Here is a 19,311-nt window from a genome sequence, read left to right as displayed (position 1 = left end):
TTAGCAGGAGCTGGCATCAGAAGCCAGAGCCAAGAATCAAACCCAGGCACCACAATGTGGATCATGGGCATCTCAACCACGAGGTCAAGGACATGTTCTGACCAATGCTATTTCTACTGTACCATGCTGCCTCTACTATACCATGCTACCATTTTTGCTGCCCCAAAATGACTAAAGAGATGACAACAGAGAGTAAATGAATCAAATGGTGCAAGAATGTCAGAGTAAAGAATAATCGAGAATGTCAGGACTGCTGATGGAAGGCTTCCTAAAGCAAATTAATCTTTGAAATACATTATTTAAAATGAATATTTTTTCCTTCATGCATATCACATATATTTATCCATTCAACTAGCATTGAGAGGTATGCACATTCCAAGTACTTAGTTAGATGTTAAAAACATCCTACCCTGGAGAGGTCCCAGGGAGGGGCAGTAGAGATTAGGGAAGCGAAGAGACATTTCTGTCAGGAAGATAATTATTACACGTTAGTGATCAGTAGAACACAATAAGAGCAAACAAAAAGGAGGTACCTACTCATACTGAGGAGTAGAAAGAGTATTCATAGAGGAGAGGGTATTTTGTCAGACCTCGAAAGTTGAAGAAGCTACTAAAGTGGAGTTAACCGCCTCCTATCCAATGGGAAAGGCACAGTCTTTGAAAATCCTAGTGTGGTTGTGCAAAACTTAGCACTTGAAGATGGTTGGAGTACAGATAATGTTTGGAGTAGGAAGAGGTGAAAGAAGTGCTTCTACCTAGGCTAGCAGCAGAAACATACTGGGTATATGAATTATTCAAATTGAGGGGACAGAGTTTTCGGTGAGGGAAAGGCTCAAAGGCGGCAACGGCTAACTTGTCATAACATGGAATAAGCAGATTTAGTTGACTGATACGAACATTTATGCTGCAGGAAACAAGATACATGGATGGACAAAGAGGTTGCAATGTGGCATAATTAGTCTCAAGTTAAATCCACAAAAACACAATTTTTAATGGTTCAGAGAGAGCATGCAAAAGTAGCAGCAGGGCCAACATTATTGCCTCCTCCACCATCAAACCTCTCCTACCTTCCCCTAAGAACAGGACTGGGGACTTTGTTCATTTACTGGGCTCACTGCCTCAGGGTGAGTAAGAGACACTTGAGCGAAGACCAGGCAGTCAGTTCTGTTGTCATACAAAGAGCAAGCCTAAAAATTTTCTCGTGTGTCAAGTTTCCTCTACTGAAAATAACCTTTCCCACTTTCTCTACTTGCTGAACTACTTTCCTTCTCAACCTGGCTGAAAAGTTATTTTTATAGCCAAGACTTCTCTGGTACCTCCAGGGAGAATTCTTTCTTCTTATAACAAGTTGTTGCAGCTTCTATAGCATTTTCTTCCTGCACCAACTTTTACCATATTAAAGCGAGTTGCTTACTTAGCTGAGATGGTAGTATCTTATTTCTCTTTATGTCCATTGCACTTACTTAGCACAGTTACTGGCTCATGGCTATATTTAACAAAGGCTTGTCGAATGGAATGGATGCATTTATGCATGTGAGAAACTCAGCTATTAACAAGACAATGATAATGAAACAAATGATAGTTTTCTCACTTACTTTTTCTTTTATTTGTAATTTTAAGTCCTCCTTGTTCTTCCTGTCAGTCTATGTTCTTTCCTTCTTTTAAAAACCTTGTCCATTGATGAAGATACCTTTTATTCTATATACGTAATTACACATGTCCTTCTGGTACTAAGAACCATGAGATAAGATTCTGAGAATGAACTCCCTACATCTTAAAAGCATCCCAGAGGGGCCGGTGCTGTGGCATAGTGGGTAAAGCTGCCACCTGCAGTGCTGGCATCTCATACGAGCACTGGTTTGAGCCCTGGCTGGGAAAGCAGTGGAAGATGGGCCCAACTCCTTCGGCCCCTGCACCCACATGGGAGACCTGGAAGCAGCTCGTGGCTCCTGGCTTTGGATCAGTCCAGCTCTGGCCTGGTTAGGGAGTGAACCAGCAGATGGAAGACCTTTCTCTCTCCCTCTGTCTCTCTGCCTCTCTGTAACTCTGCCTTTCCAATAAATAAAATAAATCTTAAAAAAAAAAAAAAAAAAAAAAAAGGATCCTAGGGATATACTCAGGGCATCATCATCTTTCTTCTAAAAGGGCTAAAAACAGAAGGTATTTCTCAGAGCATTAGATGCCCAAGGTGACAGCAGCTTTGGGCCTGGGTTCTGCTGCTGTGATGCAGGGAGGCATGAGCACCAGAATCTGCTACTGAGGTCACAGAGGCACCATTTCTCACATACGTTCCTCAGGACACTGGTTCCTCTGGATGTTTACAGGTCTTCCTGGAGAAAAGCATGGGGATAAACTAAATTTGGGAAATGCTGAGTAAAACTAAATATAATAAATTCCTTTACTATGTGACTTCTCAGAACCTTTGACATGTTAACAGATACTGGGAACTTCTGAGAATGAAGTTATAATTTGTATCACTTCCCAATCCTATTTATTTTTAGGAGTACATTAAGGGATTAATATTCTAACAAACACACTTTGGGAAAGCCTGATTTAGTACTTTCAAGGAAAAACCACTGGTCTTGACACCTAGCTTTCAGGCTCTGGCATTATTACACTATTTAGCTTACCAGCATAATGTTTCTGGATTTTAGTTTCCTTAAATTAAGGAAGTCAAACTAATGAACTCTAGTATTCTAGACAGTTCTTAACTCTATTATATTCTAAACTAAATAACACCAAAATGATAGCCTACAAGTCACAGAAGGCAGCCTTAAGGGTATATAGTAAAGTAGCTCTAAAGGCCAAAGACATAACTATTGCATCCAAGAGTAAGCGCCAATAGCAGGATCTCTGAAGGCCACAGGTAAATGCAAAATTCAAGAACAGACTAGCACAGGAAGGGGTGGCCCACCATATCTATACTAGAGATAAGACTGGGAAAGCGTTGTAGGCATATCTACAGATTCCAGCAGTCCTGAAAAACATAACAACACTGTGCCTTGGGCTAAGAGTTTCAGCATCTACTAAGCAACTATAACATCTTTCCTATCTGTAAAGTAAGGAGTTGGATCACATAATCTCTAAAATTCTTTCCAGAATTTACATTTTATGTCCCCACAATTATACCACGTAAAAAATATATGTGATTCTTTGGGAGATGCATTTGCATTTTATAAGAGGCAGCTGTGGGTTAATGGTACAACACAGGACTTGAAATCTGAAGATCTGGGTTTCATTACCAGCTCAGCTCTACTCATCTGCTGGTAACTTCTCTTCTGTGGCCCGAGTTTCCTCATATGTAAAAGAGGGATAAAAATTTTCATACCACTAGCATATACTAAAGTGTTCCATAAGTATTAAAACACTATATACATGCACAATACAATTTTTATTCATTTCAAGTTATGGCAAGCAAACTAATATTTGACTCAGTAACACTGGAAATAACTTTCTCAAATTCCATCAGCATATACTTTCCACATTGCTTTCTATTAAAAAGAAAAGTCAGGGCAGGTGTTCGACCTACTGGTTAAGATGCTGTTTGGGATGCCTACATCCCATGCTGGAGTGCATAGGTTCCAGTCCTGGCTCTGCTCCCAACTCTAGTTTCCTGCTAATGCACATCTTGGGATGCAGTGGATGATGACTGGAGTAGTTAGGTCCCTGCCACCCAAATGCAACTGTTAGTTCCTGGTTTCTGGCTTCAGCCTGGTCCAGCCCTAACTGTTACAAGCATTTGGCAGGGAGTATGAGGGGGTGGGGGTGAATCATGGATAGGAGATAATTTTTCCCTACCACCAGCTTTTCAAATAAAATAAATACAACTAAAAAAAAAGTCATTTAAAAAACTCCAAGCAACTTTGTCATTAACACAACTGGTGGGAAAATGGATTCTTTTATTCCTTCAATAGGAATAGGTTTTCATAGAAGGTAGTGAGGGTAGAGTGGGTATGGAGGGAAAAGATTTGTTCAGTGTGAGATCCAGAAAAATCAACAGGTTCTAGAAAAGATCAAGAGCGGAAGTCAGAGAGTGAACCAGCTGTGGTTCTTTCCATCCAGGTCATTCTCCCACAGCTTCTCTGCTCCCCCTTGTAGACTAGCAGCCACTCCTCATGCAAACATGTCATCTGTGTTATATTAATTTACACATCTGCTTATTCCTTTGCAGTGTTCCTGAGTCCTGCTATGAGCATTTTGTTCTTCCCCCCTCCTGCTCCATTAGATAACACCTGTATCTTTATTTTCCATCAGTGTCCAGTATACACTTTTTATCTACTGATTATTTAATAGATCCTACTTGCTGACTTCTCTTAATATGTGCTCTTCTCTAGGCAAATTCTGTACACCCTCACCCTCTGCTACTTATTACTACCTCCTACCCTGCCTGAAGAGCCCCCTGGGGCCTGAGAAGCTCCTCTGCCCCACTTTCCTCCTCACTTGGTCTCAGTAAGATTCTCCCAGCAGAAGGTGAAGATGCGGAAGGAGCTTTCCAGGGCATGTGCACACTCGTCTGGCTTCTTATGCCCAGGAAGGCCGAAAACACAAAGGAACATGCAGCCCTGGGATAGACGACAAAGAAAGAAAAGTTTACTTGGGGGAGGAACATGGCTTACCTCAACTAAATCAACTCTCTTGGATAAGCCAGATCTTATCCTGCCTGGTCTGCTGCTGGGAAGAGAGAATTTTTCAGGACTCATGAAATGGGCCACAGCAACATGAACATTTAAAAAAATATGTTGGGGGTGGATGTTTGGTCTCGTAGTGAAGATGATTCTGGGGACACCTGCACCCATACCGGAATTCTCGGGTTCCAGTGCCAGCTCTGCTCTTGATTCCAACTTCCTGCTAATGTGCACTCTGGGAGGCAGTAGGTGATGGCTCAATTATTTAGGTCCCTGCCACCCACATGGGAGGATTAAGTTCCTGGCTCCTGGCTTCAGCCTGGTCCAGCCCCAGTATTGCAAGCATTTGAGGGTGTGAACCAGTGGATGGGGGAGTTCTGTCTCTCTCTCAAAAAAAGAAAAAAAATTGAGACATGAATTTAAAAGATACATTTTAAAAATGTATCTTGATTTAGCTGCCTATTCAAAGAAATGAAATTTAAAGGATAAGAAAAACGGGTATTGGCCGGCGCCGCGGCTCACTAGGCTAATCCTCCGCCTTGCAGCGCCAGCACACCGGGTTCTAGTCCCGGTCGGGGCACCAATCCTGTCCCGGTTGCCCCTCTTCCAGGCCAGCTCTCTGCTGTGGCCCAGGAGTGCAGTGGAGGATGGCCCAAGTGCTTGGGCCTTACATCCCATGGGAGACCAGGAGAAGCACCTGGCTCCTGCCATCGGAACAGTGCGGTGCACCGGCCGCAAAAGGAAGACCTTTCTCTCTGTCTGTCTCTCTCTCACTGTCCACTCTGCCTGTCAAAAAAAAAAAAAAGAAAAAAAAAAAAAAAAGAAAAACGGGTATCTTTTCAAAAATTCAATTGCTAGTATATGCCTTCAGCTAAGTCTCCCTGCTCATTTTTCCACCTATGCTGTCAAATATTAAGATAACGCCCTTTGGGGCCGGTGCTGTGGCTCAGCAGGTTAAGCGCTGTCTACAGTGCCGGCACCCCATATGAGTGCCGGTTCAAGTCCCAGCTGCTCTACTTCCAAACCAGCTTATAACCCAGTTATAGTGTTCTAAGTTCCTGAGGTGCCGAGGAAAGCAGCACAAGATGGCTCAAGTGCTTGGGCCTCTGTACCCACATAGGAGACCCAGATGAAGCCCCTGGCTCCTGGCTTGGGCCTGGCCCAGCCCTGGCAGTTGTAGATATTTGGGGAGTGAACCAGCAGATGGAAGATCTCTCCCTCTATCTCGCTGCCTGTGTAATTCTGACTTTCAAATAAATAAATATTAAAAAAAAAAAATGCTACCCTTTTCCAAGCTCCTCCATCATTTGAGAAAAGTATAACACTGACTTTGTTAATAAAGCTACATACTATTCTTTCACAAGGATTTTCAAAAAAGAATTAAATAAAAAACGATACAGAGGGTAACCTTAGCCTGAACATTGAGTTAATTAGAACATTCCATCTCTAACTAACAGCTGAAATTTCAATGTAATATTTTAGTTGTTACAAAATAAGAAGTTGAAAATCTGACTTATGCTTAGTTATATGGGAGATAAGCTGGTCACATAAGACTTACTACTTTTTACTCACTTTAATGCTAATGGGTCAAGCTCCCCTGTACTTACTTTCTCAAACATAAAGATCCGGCTCAGCTGGCCACCCTCTTTCTCAATGACTGTGGAGATGTATAAAGCAGCCTCCTGAATAAGATGACACAAATGCAACACCCACGTTGTCTTGTGGAACTCTAGGCTGATCAAAACCACAGTCACTGTACGGAGTTCAGATACATACTCCATTGGTTGGCCTTCATCAATCTACAAAGACACAGTGCGTTACCCTGACTGTATCTTCAACTGTCAGCATTATGTTTGGGTATCTTAATTGTACATTTTATGCTGAGTACAAGGAAATAACTTTCATGTGTCATTTTTCAGAGGCATAGATACATAAACCACTACACTTGGAATTAAAACTAACTTTAAACCTATTTCACTGGTGAAATTTTCCCATGTTTTTATATTTTCTAAGAGTTAGTCTGATATGTCCAATTCTATTAGTCATTTTGTCTCTTAGTAAGGGATTTACATATACTCCTATATTCAGTCAGTACATATTTACCAAGCACAAAGTCTAAACCCTGTTATAGTGTTCTGAGTTCCTGAAGGATAAACTGAAAATCAAATATGGTTTTTACTTTCTAGGATTGAGAAACCTAAATATAGTAAGATGTGTTCATTACAGTAGTTATATTGGTACAGTTGGGAAATCTACTGAGATTACAATGGGGAGCAGTTGAACTGGATCAATACAAAAACAGTTACATATAAATGTACACCTGTTCACACACACACAGTCTACATGATGACTCAAGAACTAGGATATAACCTTCTTCAAAAGATTGGTCATTATGTGTTTCCGTAGTGTTTGCTCAAGTGCAGAGTCTGGATCCAATTCCAGGGCAGTTCTTAGAGTCTCTGAGGAAAGGAAAACAAAATGTCTCTGGCCATGTGGAAAATTGATCTTGAAAGTTTAGGGCTTAGGTAGAGAGGACATAGCTACTTACCAGTGCTTGTACGGTAGTGTGGTAGATAATTGAGACACTTGTCAAAATGTTCATCAAAATCAAATGGGTCAATGATCCGCATATCTCTTAACTACAGAAAAGAAAACTGCTCAGTTCTGTGCCCACCCACCAACCTGATCACCTTTGGTCCTTTAACTGAGGGGTTATGGAGTCTAGTTCCCCTGTTTACCCTTTGTCTTTCCAACCTTACTGTTCTGTCCCACTTAACTTCCTAGAGAATAGCTCTGACCTACTTCCAAAATAGATGGTTGTTGGAATGGTTGGCAAATACGTGACCACCACCAGAGCACTCCCCTGGGTAGTAGTAGGTCTTTTCAGGAAGTGCAATGGGTGGAGCCAGCCTCCTACCTTCACAGCTTCATCCTCCCTCATGATTTCCACCTCAAACATGTACTGTTCACAGAGCTTCCAGCAGTTCCATGACAGGACGATCTCATTTGCCTGAGCCAAACGCTGAGCTAACTGGACATCATCTACATCCCGCCCAATCACCAAGAAGTACTGCCGTTGCTCATCTCCAACAATAACCTGGGAAATCCGACCTGCTGACAGACCTTCACAGAAAAAAAAAAAAAAAAAAAAAGAGTCAAGTGGAGAATACCAAACTCAGCTGGAAAACTATGCAGAGGCATCTGGAATCCCACACAGCTCTATGAATCAGAAGTATTGGCCTCAGTTCCAGAAGCCGTGGGTAAGCTCACCTTTACAAATGACACTTGGTCCCAGATTTTTTTTTTTTTTTTTCTCTTAAATACACCAAGAGACAGACATTCAAACAAGCTTGGGTTGCATAGGGGAAGAAAAGATTCTAGGTCTCCAAATTTCTCTTCTCATAGACAACTAGGTCTTGACAGCAGGAGAACGCAGTCAGGAGACCAAATGATTACACTCAGAAATTGCTACTACAGTGATCGCATGTACCCAGAGCTAAGTGGTAGGCAACCAGGATTTCACCTGACATGGCTGTTACTATACATTTTTATTCTACTTATTTTTCTGGCCCTGGAAGATTTCCTACTGTTAATATAGTTGAAAAACTGCTTTGCTTGCTAGGGAAAAAGTAACTATAACCAAGAGAAGTCTGTCTTTGGCTAAGCCACCCGAAGTTAAAAACAAGGGCAAAACAGTTTTAGAAGGGCAAAGATTTGTACTTCAGCCAAGACAGAAAAACACATAGTAACATAATAACCCAGAGCAATTGAAGAACTGGAGAAAATACATGTAACAGTGGTTTTTAGATACTGGACATAGGGGCCTGCAGGCACCATGGTGCAGACAACCCATATGGCTGCTGGTTTGAGTCCCATCAGCTCCACTTCTGATCCAGCTCTCTGCTAGTGTGCTTGCAAAAGCAGCAGAGGATGACTCAGGTGCTTGGGCCCCCACACCCACATGGAAGACCTGGAGGGAATCTCCTTGGCTCCTAGTTTTGGAGTGGCCCAGCTCCAGCTGTTGCAGCCATTTGGGGAGTGAACCAGCAAATGGAAGATCTGTATCTGTATCTCATAAAAATAAATAAATCTTAAAAATAAAGAAAAGATACTGGACATTAGATAATAAAGGACAGTGACCCCTGAGAGATGGGAAACAAGTAAGGTGAATCCTCTGATACTCCAGCTTACTACCTGGAAAGAGTTGCTAAGCTGCATCTCAGCAAGGGGAAGCCCAGATGTTGTGAAGACTCTGTGGGTTGAGAAGACAGATGGGAATCTGAGATGGCCCAGGTGACTAGAGTTCACAGGGCACTGTAAGTAGTACTGACAGCTGGAGAATCTACAGAGAATTCCGGAGATTTATATTGGATCCTCTCAAGCCTTTAGTTAAGTACTGAGAAGTGAATGAGTATGAAGAAATTCCCTGAGACTGGGGGAAAACACCTGAAAATATTCGAAGGAACAATTCTTGCTATCACACAGGAATGGGATATACCTGTTTCCTTTAGCCAAAGCATATTAGGGACAGTACTCAGGAGGGGTTTGCCTCAGGAATGGGGTGATAACACACTGTCCTGGTCTCTCCTCCAGAAAGTTATAAAACCATTCCTGAAAGGATCAAATTCACTACATCCCTGACGAAGCTCAGGATATATATAGAAATATTTACATTAAAAAAAAAAAACAGCACCAAACAAGGTAAAGTTCATGTCTGGCACTCATCAAAAACTACCAGGCATGCAAAAAAGAGGAAAACATGACTCATAATGAGAAAAATCGATCAAGTCTCAACTAAGAACACAGATGACAAAATTAGTAGAAAACACATTTTAAATATTATAACTATATGTTTTTAAGAAATCACATAAAAGATGAACAACTAGTGACATAAAATATTTAAAAAGACCCAAATCAAACTGCTAAGGATGAAAACTATGTCTGAGATGAAAACTAAATAAAATATGATCAAAGGCACATTAGACACTGTAAAAGATGAGGTTTATAAATTTGAAGGCACAGTCAGAGAAACTATCCAAAATGAAACAGAGAAAAAACAAATAAAAGAACAATGAGCACAGCATCCGTGAGTTGTGGGACAGCTACAAGCAGCTAATATGCACATACATGGAGAGAACAGAACTGAAAAGAAATGTGAAGAAATAACAGCAGACCATTTTATAAATCTGGAAAAAAAAAAAAAAAAAAAACAACAAAAAAACCCACTAAAACCATACAGATCCGGAGCCTCTGAGCTCTAAGTACAAAAGTACAGAAAACTATAATAAGGTATAAATCATGACCAGATTACTAAAAACCAGTGATAAAATCTAAAAAATAGCCAGAATTGTAAAAGGAAAGACTACAAAATATTATACACAAAGAAACAAACATTAAGATGAAAGCAGATTTTTTTTTATTGGAAACCATGCAAACTAGAAGAAAAGTGGAACAATGGTTTTAATACAAAAGAAAAAAAAAACCTGTCACCCTGGAATTCTATACTCAGTGAAAAGACATTTCAAAAACAGATGGGAAATAAAAGCTGTTTCAGACATTACAAGTGCTGAACTAACACATCTTTTGCAAACTTGCACTGAAAAAATGATAAAGGAAGTTCTTCAGATAATAAGAGTTGACAAAGACAAAGAGAAATCAGAACCTCATACATTGCTATTGGGAATACAAAATAATGCACAAGCACTTTGGAAGACTGATTTCTTAAAAAGTTAAGTATTTAATTATATCCATTACTAGGTATTTACTCAAGAGAAATGAAAGTATATGTCAATACAAAGGATTGTACACAGATGTCATAATAGTTTTATTTGAAAAAGCCAAAAATTGACAACTTAAATGCCCATCAATAAGAATGGATAAACAAAATGTACACACAACAAAATATTACTTTGCAATAAAGGAATGAACTGTTGATACACAGTATAAATGGGTAAATCGCAAAATAATTATGCTGAAAGTAGTCAAAAAATACAACTGTACGATCCTACTTATATAAGATTTTTAAAATATTTATTTATTTGAAAGGCAGAGTCACAGAGAGGCAGAAGCAGAGAGAGAGAGATCTTTCATCTGTTGGTTCACTCCCCAGATGGTTGCAATGGCCAGAGCTGGGCCAATCTGGGGCCAGGAGCCAGAAGCTTCTTCCGGTCTCCCACGCAGGTGTATCTAAGCACTTGGGCCATTTTCTATTGCTTTCCCAGGCCATAAGCGGAGAGCTGTTTTGGAAGTGGAGCATCTGGGTCTGGAACTGGTGCCCATATGGGATACTGGCACTGCAGCAGGTGGCTTTACCTGTTGTGCCACAGCACCGGCCCTTACATACATTACATTCTTTTTTTTTTTTTTTTTTTTTGAAAGTCAGAGTTACTCAGAGAGAAGGAGAGGCAGAGAGAAAGAGAAGTCTTTCATCCAATGGTTCATTCCCCCAACTGGCCACAACAGCTGGAACTATGCCAATCCAAAGCCAGGAGCCAGGAGCTTCCTCTGGGTCTCCCATGTGGTGCAGGGGCCCAGGGACATGGGCCATCTTCTACTGCTTTCCCAGGCCATAGCAGAGAGCTGGATCAGAAGTGGAGCAGCCGGGACTCAAACTGGAGCCCACATGGGATGCTGGCACTGCAGGCGGTGGCTTTACCTACTATGCCCCAGCGCTGGCACCAAGAGTATGATTTTTCACTACTGATTCTAGACTACTGTGAAGAAGCTTTGTGTACTGAACTTTCCTATCATATTGACTCTGTCATTGGTGAAACTTCGGCCTCTGGATGCATTTTTTTTAGTTTTCCTTATACTGGGATTGTATTTTTTATTATGTTTCACAACATATTTCTTTCTATTTTTTTTAAAGATTAATTTATTTACTTGAAAGTCAGAGATACACAGAGAGAAAGAGAGGAAGAGAGATAGAGACAGAGAGTGAGTGAGTCTTCCACCCACTGGTTTACTCCCCAAATGGCTGCAATGGCTGGAGCTGTGCCAATCTGAAGCCAGGAGTCTGGAGCTTCTTCTGGGTCTCCCACGTGGGTGCAGGGGCCCAAGGACTTGGGCCATCTGCTACTGCTTTCCCAGGCCGTACCAGAGAGCTGGATCAGAAGAGGAGCAGCTGGGACTTGAACCAGCGCCATATGGGATGCTGGCACTGCAGGCGGCAGCTTTACCCACTACGCAACAGCTCTGGCCCCTCACAATATATTTCAAAAAGTAAACTACAGGGGTGGGTGATGTGACACAGTGGGTTAAGACCCCATTTGGGATGTCTACATCCCAAACTGGAATGCCTGCATCCAAGTCCTGGCTCCTCTTGCACTTCTAGCTTCCTGCCTCTACGGAGGCAGCATGTGATGGCCCAAGTACTTCAGTCCCTGCCACCCATGTGGGGAGACCAAGATGGAGCTCCAAACTTCAGCCTGACCCAGCCATGTGTTTTGTGAACATTTGGGGAGTAAAAGAGCAGACGGGGGGCACAGCGGGTAAAGCTGCCGCCTGCAGTGTCAGCATCCCATATGGCGCTGGTTCAAGACCCATCTGCTCCACTTCCAATCCAGCACTGTTATGGCCTGGGAAAGCAGTAGAAGATGGCCCAAGTCCTTGGGCCTCTGCACCCACATGGGACCCGGAAGAAGGTCCACCACCCGGAAGAAGGTCCTGGCTCCTGGCCTTGGATCAGCATAGTTCAGCCACTGTGGCCATTTGGGGAGTGAAACAGATTTTTCAAATAAAAAAATCTAAAAAGTAAAAAATAAATTTATCTTAAAAAAGAGTAGATGGACAATCTCTCTCTCCTTGTCACTCTGTCATTCAAATAAATAAATCTAAAAAAAACCTAAAATAATATACATTATAAAGTCTTGTTTCTACTATCTTCCCTCATAAGGTAATTTTTACTAGTTTCTTACATCTTTCCTGTGTTTATTTATACAAATATAAACACCAAATTTATTTTTTTCCTGACATAAAAGAAAGCACAGTGTAAACAGTGTTTTATATCTTACTTTTTTTTTTTGCTTAACAATATTTGACAATACTGGCATATTAGAATAGCCTTACTAAAGTTGCAGAGAATCTCACTGGGTAGACTTATTATTATTTGTCTTCTCTACATAGGCTGCTTCCAATCCTTCATTACAAATCATACCATAATCAATAACCTTATTTCAGTCATGTGCAGGTATACCCATAGAATAAAGTTCAGAAGTGGAATTGCTGGGTTAAAGAACAAATGTATTTGTAATCTTGATAAAGATTACTCAAATCACCCTCCACAGAAGTCGTACCATTGTTCTCCACCAGTGTGAGACTCCTCATGGTCTCACCAGGAGTGTGTTGGCCAACATCAGAATGATTTGCCTTATTGCCTATTTTCAAGAAAGAATTTTTCAGTGTACTTTCAAATGGCATTTTTCTCACCATGAATCATGGTGTCCATCACTTTACACACTAAAATGCATGTATTTCTTTGTCCATGTATCATTTACTCATGTCCTTTGCCCATATTTCTTAGAATGTTAGTCTTTTCCTGATTTCTAGGTGCTCTCTATATAGTAGAGGAATTCACTCTTTGTCTATATGAGTTAATATTTTTCCACTGGTTTGTCATTTGTCTTTTGAAATTTTTACAGGTATTTTTTCCCTCCCTACTTGAATCACTCTTAAGAGCTACTACCTATCTTTAGCTGTAGGTCCTGGCCTTCTCTGGTATGGTAGATCCCAAATTTCTCTTGTATCTCCAGACTGCATTTTGCCACCAAGGTAATGATGTCACTCAGTTGATTCTGTTTCACTGTCCAGAGTGCCAGGAGCACATTCCCTGCAGGGACACAGGATAGGTTGACAGGGGTCAAATATCTAGATTCAGTTGGTCCCAGGCAAAACTCCCAATTAGGAAGATTAACTCAATCCAGTGTAGATATCATGTAGGGTGTCAAGAAAAGATTCTTAGACCTACATATTATGCTGGATTAATATATTGCTTTAGAGCTTCAAAATCATTCAAAATATGACTAGGTAGAAGTTGATACGTTCCTAAGAACATTTTTGGTAATCTTCCCTTTACCAGTACACTAGCAGAGGGGGACAGGTACTACCAAAGATATTCACGAAAAACAGGCTCAAGTTCAAATCTAATTTTATGGCTGATGTTAGTAACTTTAAATGAGAAGGCAGGCCAACTCTAGGCCATATAGCTGTTAATGATCTTAAGAATTCTTCAGATAGAAAATTCTTGATTCCGATCTCATGCTTAGTTCCTGCTTTATTTTTTTTTTTTTTTTTTTTTTAATTTTATTTTTTCTTTTTTTTTTTTTGACAGGCAGAGTGGACAGTGAGAGAGAGAGACAGAGAGAAAGGTCTTCCTTATGCCGTTGGTTCACCCTCCAATGGCCGCCGCGGTAGCGCGCTGCGGCCGGCGCACCGCGCTGATCCGATGGCAGGAGCCAGGTGCTTCTCCTGGTCTCCCATGGGGTGCAGGGCCCAAGCACTTGGGCCATCCTCCACTGCACTCCCTGGCCACAGCAGAGAGCTGGCCTGGAAGAGGGGCAACCGGGACAGGATCGGTGCCCCAACCGGGACTAGAACCCGGTGTGCCGGCGCCGCAAGGCGGAGGATTAGCCTGTTGAGCCACGGCGCCGGCTAGTTCCTGCTTTATTAATGACCAAATTTCTCATCAGTTTTCTCAAGAATAATTTATCAGGCCGGCGCCGCAGCTCAGTAGGCTAATCCTCTGCCTTGCGGCGCCAGCACACCGGGTTCTAGTCCCGGTCGGGGCACCGATCCTGTCCCGGTTGCCCCTCTTCCAGGCCAGCTCTCTGCTGTGGCCAGGGAGTGCAGTGGAGGATGGCCCAAGTGCTTGGGCCCTGCACCCCATGGGAGACCAGGAGAAGCACCTGGCTCCTGCCATCGGAACAGCGCGGTGCACCAGCCGCAGCGCGCCTACCGCGGCGGCCATTGGAGGGTGAACTAACGGCAAAAAGGAAGACCTTTCTCTCTGTCTCCCTCTACTGTCCACTCTGCCTGTCCAAAAAAAAAAAAAAAAGAATAATTTATCAAAAAAAAAGAAATAAAATAAAAAATAATTTATAGCAACTTATTTTCCTGGCATTCAATCTAAATTAAATTTAAAGCACACATGAGTTCAATATGGTGAGTTTTCCCATTAGACTAGGAGATCCTCTGAGGCACAGGATCTTTATATCCTTGGGGCCCAGTACCTATTAAATAATCAAGAAATGCTAAATAAACATGCCAAATTCTACCTAATTAGTCTTCCTGACTCACTTATTCCTTACTTAAATATCCAGAAAAACTGAAAAATACCTGTGATATTTAGGATATCCCCTCCAAAACACAGTACATCTGAAATCAGGTAAGGAAGAGAGAAGAAACTAAGTCAAAATCAGAGATACCAGGTCATAGCAGAATCACATATGTCCAAAATAATGGCCCACTGTTTTTCCTTATACTGTTCCCGTTAGTTTGGTCATGCCAAGGCTCAGGCTCTGTCCTCTTCTCCCCAAATTCATCTATACCTAAATACATCTTCGCTCAAATGGAAGTACTGCTGCCTTCACAGTCACCCAATGGTGACTTATTCCCTTCTCACCTTCTCAACAGCTTCACTCCCTTCCTTATCTTCAGTCTACTGGATCATTCCTATCAATATCTTGAAAAATTAAATCAAACAAAAATAAGCCACCTATGCTTGACTTTACAATTTCTTGCTTACAACTAGCTCTATTTTTCTCTTACCTTCACAGCAAAACATAACACTAAACAACCTCAAAATCATTGGCTAAACACACTTTCCTCCTTCATTTCCCATTTTCACTTTAAAAAAAATATATATATTTTCTTGAGGTCAGGTTGTGGCCTAATGGTTTAAGCTGCTGTCTGCAATGCTGGAATCCATATGGGCGCCAGTTCAAATTCTAGCTGCTCCATTTCTGATCCAACTCCCTGCTAATGTGCTTGGCAAAGCAGTGACATATGGCCAAGTCCTTGGGCTTCTGAACCCATGTCGGAGACCTGGATGAAGCTCTCAGCTTTGGCCTAGCCCACCCGTGGCCGTTGCGGCCATTCGGGGAGCGAACCAGTGGATGGAAGATCTCTCTATCTCCCTCCATCCACCCTGTAACTCTGCTTTTCAAATAAATAAATCTTCGAAAAGATTTTTTTCTCCACAATCTGTCTTCTCAGTTCACTCTTATCTGACCTCCATCTCTATCATTTCAATAAAATTATCAAGGTCATCAACAGCATTCATCTTGCTAAATTCAATATTCTTCTGACCATACTGTACCTGATGGCTACCATTTTCAACCCAGTGAGCTGCAGCTTTCTTCTAAAAACTTTGCTTCCCTTTTGGCTTTAGGAACACAGTAATATCCCACTTCATGGGCTCCTTTACAATTCTCTCAAAGAATTCTCTCCCTAATACAAACTTCCCCTGGGGATCCTCAAGCCTCAATCTTAGGTTCTCTTGCTTTATTTACACTCTTTGCACGTGAACTCACTCTGTCTTTCTGCCATCAACTCACATTTGCAGCTCTAACAGAGACCTATTCTCCGAGCTCCAGTCTTAGTCACAGCAAACTGCCTTCCCCGCTTGAATGACTTGCTGGCATCCCAAACCCAATACATTCAAAGTAGAACTCTTGATTTTTTCTCAAAGCTCAATCGTCTTTATCTTGGTAAGTGACACTATCATTAATTCACTTACAAAAGCCAAAACTGCGAGTCCCCTTTCTCACCCCTTTCTACTGAAATTCAATCCATCACTAACCGTATCTGTTGAACCTGAAAAACATTTCAAGCTATTTCATACCCACAGAGCACCACTGCCATACCTAGGCCAACAGTCTTCCATCTTGACTGCACACTGGAACTGCCAGTGAATCTTAAAGAAAGTACTTCTGGACACATTCCAAGAGATTCTGATTTAATTGGTTTTGGGGTAAAGCCCAGACACCACGAATTTTTTAACAGCTCTGCAGATAGTTACCTAATGTGAGGCTGAGGTTGAGAAGTACGACCCTAGACCAAATCACCACCATCTCTCCAGGACTGTTTTGATCGCCTCTTCCAGTTTCCATTCCTACCACTCTCCACCAGCTCCTATAATCCCATCTCCATTAAGGCAGCCAGAATGAGTTTCAACAAACATAAATCAGAGCCCATCACTCCCCTGCTAGGATCTTTCAACAGTTTTTCTTTATGCAAAAATCTATCTTTCAAACTCCATACTACGGCCTCCAGAGCTTGATGTTCTCATAGCTGCCTTCTTCCAACCTCAAGCCACCTCACCTTGCTAGCTACGCTCTGTCCACACTGGCCTTGTTAGCTCCTAGAAGATGAAAGCCTTCTCCTGTCTCAGAACCTTTGTACTTGGTATTCTACCTGAAGTGTTCTACTCCCAGCTCTTCCTAAGGTGTTTCCCTCATCCATCTCAGTTTCAAGATCATCTCTTCAGAGGAACATCATCTGACCACCCTGTCTCATACTTCTGATTTTCTAATCCCCACCCTAGAATTGTTTTTAAACAACTTTACTGTTTATTTCCTTAATAGAATGTATAATCTACAATGATTCTGTTTGTATCTGTCTGTCCCACTAAAAAGTAGATTCTTGGAGGGCAGGTGCTGGATCCTACTTTCCCATGTTCCTAATATCCAGTAGTTTTCCCTATTATAAGATATGTGATATTATAAGATACCACATATCTTATAATAGGGAAATATATGTATAATAGGAATATAATAATTCCTTATAATAGGGAAATATATATATACACACACCATATATATATGGTATATATCCTACATATCATATATGTTATATGATATATAGGATATATATATATATATATAAGATATATGCAATACAGTTTGTAACTCTGGTTTCATCCAAACCTGATGACAAAGTAAAATCTTTTACACTTGTTCCCCAGGGTTAAGGAGTGTCAAAAAATCAAGTATCTAAAGGAGATGTCACAAACCGTTGTGGTGATTCTTAGAATGATGGACATAATTATAGAAAGGATGAGAATGCTATGTAAGTATTTAAAAGGCATGGGGCCAGAGTAATTTCTGTTGGTCAAGTCAAACTAAAAAGCTCCAGTGTGAGCTTCTGCTTCCCCGACTCCTATACAATGCATGTTACAGAGCAGGCACTCAAACTATGCTTATGGAGCAAATAAAGAGGTTTCTGTCCTCTAAATTAGATAAATATCCAAAAGCTTATATATGGCAAAAAATAGAAAAATACCTAACTCTTCCTCACAGGATTAATATGCAGTGATAGAATGAAAAGATGTTTTATACATTTTATCTTTTATACACATGTGATGCAAATTATTGTTAGAAGAGACCACCTGAGGAACATTTTATTTTGAAGTAAAATATAAACCTGAAAAATTAAATCTAGCTTTTCTCCCCCTTCTAAACTCGAGTTGTCAGGATGGAGACAGGCAAAGATCTAGCTTGTCAGCAGCTACCCAGGATTACTGCTAAAGGCCTAACTCGAATACACACTTTAAAGAATCCCAGGGCCTCTTCCCTCACACACATCAGGAGCCCAGCACGTCCCTGCTCCCCGCCAATGATCACTCACGCTCCACGATGTCACTAATGTAGTAACTGAAGATGTGGGCCAGTTTGTCCATGTCATGTTCCGACTTGCAGGTCAGGCTCAACCTGTCCATTAAAGCTGTAAACCCTGGCCAACAAAGCAAAAGTTACTAGGAAATGCACCTTAGATTACCCATTTTTCTATCCACGACACTTAGAAGAAACTCACAAATATTTGTTAAATGAACGCCCCCTCCGTGGCTGGCTGCGAGATCCCTGAGGCCAAGAACAATGGGCACAGAGGTATGCCACCCCCCCCCCCATGACTTAATTGGATGAATGAAATAATACGACCAGGCAGAACGCTGATCGGAAACCGCTCGGGGCTGGCAGAACACCTCGGCTGAAAGCCCGCAGTGTGGCCCCAGAAAAAAATCCTTGACCTCGGAGCCTCAATTTTATCATCTCGAATTGAGCTCAGGGGCTGAAGCGGTTCATCTCAGTCGGTGTCTTCCCGCTCTGAAAACGGTGACCCTCGAAGTTCACGGGGAGGCGAAGGCGCGCGGCCGTCGCAGGTCAGGTCTGTAACCGCCGCGGCTGCCGGAGGAGCCCAGGCCCAACCGCCGCCTCAGCGGGCCGGAGACTGAAGCTCCCCGCTCGCCCTCACCCGTCACGTGGACGCCTAAGAGGACACCCTGCGCAGTGGCGAGCTCGGGTTTCGATCTCCGCGGCTTCCTGAAGACCAGCAGGTCGGGAAGCAGCGCCGCCAACCGGGCCTCCACAGGCCACAGAGGCGGCGCCACCTCCCGCTCGCCGGTCGCCATGGCGGCGGCGGCGGCGCTGCCCGCCCAGCTACCGGAAACTCGGTCGTTTCGCAAAGCAGCCAATACGCATCGGCGGTACTGGGAAGGGCCCTCCCACCAGCCAATCCGCGCCAGCCTCCCTGGGGCAGTGCCAATAGAAGGGAGCCGCGGGCCCCGGGCTGCCTGGTTCCCGCCCTAGGTTTCCGGGGAGACTGCGGGGCACGCGGCGCGGGCGGCGCTTTCAAAGGAGCACAACTTGTTATTATTTTCGTTGAAATGTAGAGGCGAGGATGCTTCCTGGGC

General features: G+C 42.4%; 1 protein-coding gene across 1 annotated transcript in view; it reads right to left on the bottom strand.

Moving 5' to 3' along the window:
* Window positions 1-19,029, bottom strand: part of LOC133756517 (adenylate cyclase type 10-like) — a 44,224-nt gene extending 25,195 nt beyond the window's left edge. Inside the window, exons 1-9 of the mRNA XM_062187190.1 lie at window positions 18,873-19,029; window positions 18,249-18,353; window positions 14,958-14,996; window positions 13,309-13,452; window positions 7,543-7,748; window positions 7,174-7,264; window positions 6,996-7,084; window positions 6,233-6,424; window positions 4,441-4,562 (exon numbers count right to left, since the gene is read on the bottom strand). Coding sequence (XP_062043174.1) covers window positions 4,441-4,562; window positions 6,233-6,424; window positions 6,996-7,084; window positions 7,174-7,264; window positions 7,543-7,748; window positions 13,309-13,452; window positions 14,958-14,996; window positions 18,249-18,353; window positions 18,873-19,029 — 1,145 coding nt within the window. The remainder of the gene's footprint in view (window positions 1-4,440; window positions 4,563-6,232; window positions 6,425-6,995; window positions 7,085-7,173; window positions 7,265-7,542; window positions 7,749-13,308; window positions 13,453-14,957; window positions 14,997-18,248; window positions 18,354-18,872) is intronic.
* Between the last annotated feature and the right edge of the window lie 282 nt (window positions 19,030-19,311).

Source organism: Lepus europaeus, chromosome 3 (genome assembly GCF_033115175.1).
Source record: "Lepus europaeus isolate LE1 chromosome 3, mLepTim1.pri, whole genome shotgun sequence".
Classification (NCBI taxonomy): Eukaryota; Metazoa; Chordata; class Mammalia; order Lagomorpha; family Leporidae; genus Lepus; species Lepus europaeus.
This window is presented reverse-complemented; position numbering and strand designations above follow the sequence as displayed.